The sequence below is a fragment of the Amphiura filiformis genome, chromosome 8 (genome assembly GCF_039555335.1).
Source record: "Amphiura filiformis chromosome 8, Afil_fr2py, whole genome shotgun sequence".
Lineage (NCBI taxonomy): Eukaryota > Metazoa > Echinodermata > Ophiuroidea > Amphilepidida > Amphiuridae > Amphiura > Amphiura filiformis.
Window position 1 is genome coordinate 38,148,915 of NC_092635.1, and position 5,289 is coordinate 38,154,203.

Consider the following 5,289-nt stretch of genomic DNA (forward strand, 5'->3'; position numbering starts at 1 on the left):
GGTCTGATTTTAACCGATTTTCGCCGTTTTTACTCCATTTTAGTGTACATAATTTTTACTGTGGACTGTTTTATGTGCATGGAACGTCAAAATGTTTGTGTTGCCGAGATATCGTTCTTCATTTTTTCATATTTTGTGGACGATTTCTGTACTATATTTACTGGATGTTAGCGTTGAATGGGTACGTACACATAGAACACGTAGTAACTTTACTGGTTTGTTGATCAATACCACTGAATCGATCGACAATCATCATGAGAATAATACAAAGAGCAATATTGAGCGTATTAGTTACAGCCGTGATTATTTGCTTTCATTTAGAACATCTCCACCCGGTACTGAATTATACATTGATTGTGGTATGACTGAGAACCTATGCACGCATCTTGCTGATTTGAATATACTCAAGCGATCATGCCCTTTTCATGAACGACCCAAACCACCCAGCCGTAAAGTTAAGAATAAACGCTGGAAGAAGAGAGGAAAGGGACGAAAAAGTCAGAAACAACAGATTTATTCAATCCCTGTTATTCAGAACGTGCGAGTTGAACCCAACATCACTGGCCAGACTGGTTTGAACTTGAACAACTTACGCGGTTTGCCCAAACACAATGAAAAACTTCTTAATCTTCGCTTATGGAATGCAAGATCTGCATGCAACAAAACTATTCAAATTTTCGACAACATAGTAGACAATGATGCTGATGTATTTGTAATTACAGAAACATGGCTTGCTGAGAATGACCGTGTTGTGATTGGGGAATTGCTCCCACAAGGGTATTCATTCATGAATTTCCCTAGGAAACTCGATCCGCATGGTGGCATTGGGATCATATACAAGTCTAATCTTAATATTCAAAAAGCTCCAACTGACATTGAAACGCCATCTTTTGAACATGCATCTGTCATAATTAAGAAACTTGGCATTAGACTTATCCTAGTGTATCGCCCCCCTCCGTCGAAAGAAAATGGTCTTAAAGTGCCGCAATTTCTTGAGGAGTTCGATGCATTCATCAACGAAATTAGCATGGCCCCTGTAAAGACTTTATTATTAGGCGACTTTAACATCCATGTCGACCTCCCATCCAAACCTGATTCTGCTCGATTCCTAGAATCACTCGCTGAAAATGGTTTCCAACAGCATGTTCATCAGTCTACTCATAAGGACGGACACACTTAGGACCTGATCATATCTCGCAATGAAGAAAATCTTGTAACTAAGTGCCAAGTCTTGCCAACGCTAGGATCTGATCATGAACTTATTAACTGTGCAATAAATTGTGAGAAACCCCAACCTATGAAAGTTTCAAGTAATGTTAGAAATATAAAGGGGATTGATAGTGTTTCATTTGCTAATGACCTTGCATCAAGTTTGAGCGACCTGGACTTTGGTGAGGACTCTGCTGAGGAGATGCTTGGGAAGTTTGACTCTTCTATTCTAAGTGTGTTGAACACCCATGCACCTCCGCGGCAGCGTGCTCGCAGTATCAAGCCCACGTCGCCCTGGTTTGATGAAACAATCAGAGATGCTAGACGTAAACGTAGACAATGTGAAAGAAAGTGGTTAAAAAGTAAGAACCAATGTGATCATGATGACTATGTTGAACAAACTAAGGTTACTAGTAAACTCATACAACATGCCAAGGAAAACTATTATCAAGAACAACTTGAGAATTCAAGCAATAAGAACATGTTTGTGACTCTGAACAAACTCTTGAACAATGTTACTAAACAACTTCCTGACTTTGATAATTTGAATGAAATGTGCAATTCATTTGCCAGATTCTTTGTTGAAAAGGTTTCTAAAATCAGGCAGGATCTTGATAGTGTACCTAGTGCTTTAGAGTACTGTCAGAATCTTTTAAGCAAAAATGTTTCTTTGTCTTCATTTAACCAGGTCACTGTTGAAGAGGTGTGTAAAATCATTTCATCTATGCCACCCAAATCATGTGCTTTAGATACCATTCCTCTGTGGTTGTTTAAAGAGAACGTTGAATTGTTGTGTAAACCGTTAACATCTATAATTAATGTGTCTTTAAGTACAGGTGTCTTTCCATCTAAGCTCCGTGAGGCGATTGTATCCCCCCTCTTGAAGAAGCCTTCCCTCGACAAAGAGGTTTTAAAGAATTTCCGCCCAGTGTCAAATATAAGCTATGTGTCTAAGTTAATGGAGAAGGTCGTGTGTAGCAAGATTAAAGACCATCTCAATTCCCACGGCCTCCTAGAACCATTCCAATCCGCGTACAGAGAACTGCATTGCACAGAAACTGCTCTCCTTCGTGTTAGAACTGATATACTAAGATCTATGGACGAAAATAATGCTGTTGCGGTTGTATTACTCGATTTATCCGCCGCATTCGATACGGTAGACCATGCCATCCTATTGAATCGGCTTAAGCACACCTATGGAATATGTGGCACAGCCTTGACATGGATATCATCTTATCTTCAAAATCGTTCTTTTTGCGTATCCGTCGGAGATGCTTCATCTAGCAATCACGCTCTCCATTATGGGATTCCACAGGGCTCTGTGGTTGGCCCGCTCTTCTTCGTTTTGTATACATGTTGTCTTGGTGCTATCATTCAGAAGTACAAGATCAAGTACCATATGTATGCCGATGATGTGCAGCTTTATTTACCGTTTAATGCTAAATCCGAAAGTGATATCAAATTTGCCATTGACAAACTCTCTTCTTGTATTAATGAAATCAGTGATTGGATGACTAGAAATAAGCTCAAACTTAACAGTGAAAAACCGAGTTCTTTATAGCATCGTCTAACTATAACATCAAATATATCAAGGACATCTGCATTAATATTGGTGGCAGCACTATATTGCAATCTCTTGTTATCAAAAACCTTGGTGTTGTCTTTGATCAGACGATGTCAATGACAGGACATGTGAAACACACGGCGAAGTCCATCAATTTCCACCTCCGTAACATCTACAGGATCCGTCGGTACATCACTGTTGATAGCTGCCACAAACTTGTCCGCTCACTGATTTTATCCAGACTTGACTATTCAAATGCTATGATGTATGGCATCACATCCAAAGATCTGAAGAAACTTCAATCTCTGCAAAATAGGGCGGCGCGGATTGTGTTTAGATTGGATAGGAGACATTCATCAGCTCCATTGCTCAGAGAACTCCATTGGCTGCCTCTTGAATCCCGGATAGTTTTCAAACTCATGCTGCTGGCTTATAAAGGTATCCATGGACTACTGCCGTCTTATCTCACCGAGTATCTCATTCCTTATGTTCCATCTAGAGAGAATTTGAGATCTGGTGACGACAAGTTACGTCTTGCCATACCACGCACAAAACGAACACTTGGGGACAAAGCCTTCACGGCAGCTGCACCGCGCCTTTGGAACTCTCTGCCCATTCACATCCGCCAACTCCCTTCCATCCATAGATTCAAGAAATCGCTCAAAACTCATCTTTTTCCAACATGTTAATTTTCTACTTGCCTCTTGATAGTGAGCTTGTCACCTGTTTATATATATGTTGTTTGCATGTGTATATTATTTAATTGTTGCTTAACAGTGTATGCAATGTTTTTAGTATGTGTAATGTAAGTTGTAATTTAAGATGTAATTTTTAAAGTCTCTTTGTACAGCGCCTTGATCTCATTGATAAGGCGCTTCATAAATGCTGTTTAATAATAATAATAATAATAATAATAATATTTCCCCTTTTGTGACTCGTTTTGGAAGGTGCGGGGAGTGCAGGAGGGGGGCTGTGTTGGTGTAATATGTAGGTGTGTACCCAGACAAACGGTTTGTACCTTTCGCAACGCAAACGTACGCACTTGTTCGTATTTTTGCAGCAATCTCGAATTTCGTATATGTGAGTATTGTATTCTTATAGTGTATACACCACTGACATAATCAAAGGTTAACAGGTTTAGATGGGGTATCACTCTACAACGCAAGCGACCATATAATCGATAATCGTACTGCACCTATCATGCATATGAATCCTTGTGGTCCACTATGAAAAACACGCTGATATCTGATCCGCAATGATCTTACACGACACGTCAAACTCACAGGTGAAAACTGGGGTAGCGTTATAAAGAGCAGTGAATTGCGCGTCGTTTTGAAAAGAAAAGGTCAAGTAGTAGTTCAGATTCGTATAAGGAGATTAACTCTAAACCAACGGAAGCCAGCTACCGTAAATTTAGATGACAGGCTGACGCACAATTTTACAAAACCAAAGTCAATTATTTGTATACTGTTTCTACATCACTCCAAATAAAAAATAGTTAAAGATCCTGACCTAATAAAATAATGAGAAAAATTTACTTGATCATTGACACATTTGCTGTAATTCGATAAAGAAAAATAGTTATTCATACAAAATTTAAACAACTTAAACATAGTGTGTTAGCAGAAGGTTGTTAAAGCACTGGAATAATTGGTGATTGGAGATCATGATTAGCAGGAATATGTCCAGTGCTAACATAGTCTGCACGACGACAGAATAATACGGTTGACAGTCTTATCAAACACTTCAATTACATCCGTTAACAGAAATTGTCCCCAACTGAATTTATACCTAGTCGTTAGCGAACTGAGCAACTGTATTTAGATTAATAAAATAGAGTCATTAATATATAGCATCAAATTTAATTACTCATCACTCTTGAAAGATGCTTTTAAATGTCCGCTTCAGTTCCAGACTAAGGGAACCAAATTCGTCGTTCGTTAGCAAAAATTAAAGACATATCTGCTAAACAATTTGGTAAAATTGTGTACTTTTTAAAATGCCCTTTATTGTGGATGTTAGAAAATGAGTACAGAATGGGAAGAATAGTGGGGAGGGAGCGAGGGAGGGAGGGAGAAATTCAATTACAACAACTTTAAACCCAACCAAAAATTTCATAAAGATTTTTGACAACGGATCAATTACTACTTATTTTGCTAGAGGTAATACATGTATGACAATACCATATATGGTTTTGAATTTATTAAACACAAAGTCAGATCTGTGCGATTTTGAAAGTGATATATTTGATATCAAGGGATGTTTTAAACATCCGATGCTAGATATGTAAGTCGTGCTGTCCTGTTTCTCCAATATATTGAGACAATATCAAACATAACGTATTCCAGTTTCCTTCCATTGCGACTCCCAGCTGCGTGAAACAGATCACTCTTGTTTATATCCTGTGACAGGCAATAAACGGAAAGGAAAAGGATTGAATGAGATTTGTCAATAAAACATGTAAAATGGGGTTATGTTTTGGTTGCTTTCTTCTGGCCTGTTCCTCTATAAGCTGT

At 38.5% G+C, this 5,289-nt stretch overlaps 1 protein-coding gene across 1 annotated transcript; it reads left to right on the forward strand.

The window, feature by feature from the left end:
- The first annotated feature begins 2,883 nt into the window (after positions 1-2,883).
- LOC140159514 (uncharacterized) lies at positions 2,884-3,462 on the forward strand. The gene has a single exon (XM_072183004.1). It carries the CDS (start codon positions 2,884-2,886, stop codon positions 3,460-3,462), a length of 579 nt encoding a protein of 192 aa, XP_072039105.1.
- The last annotated feature ends 1,827 nt before the right edge of the window (positions 3,463-5,289 follow it).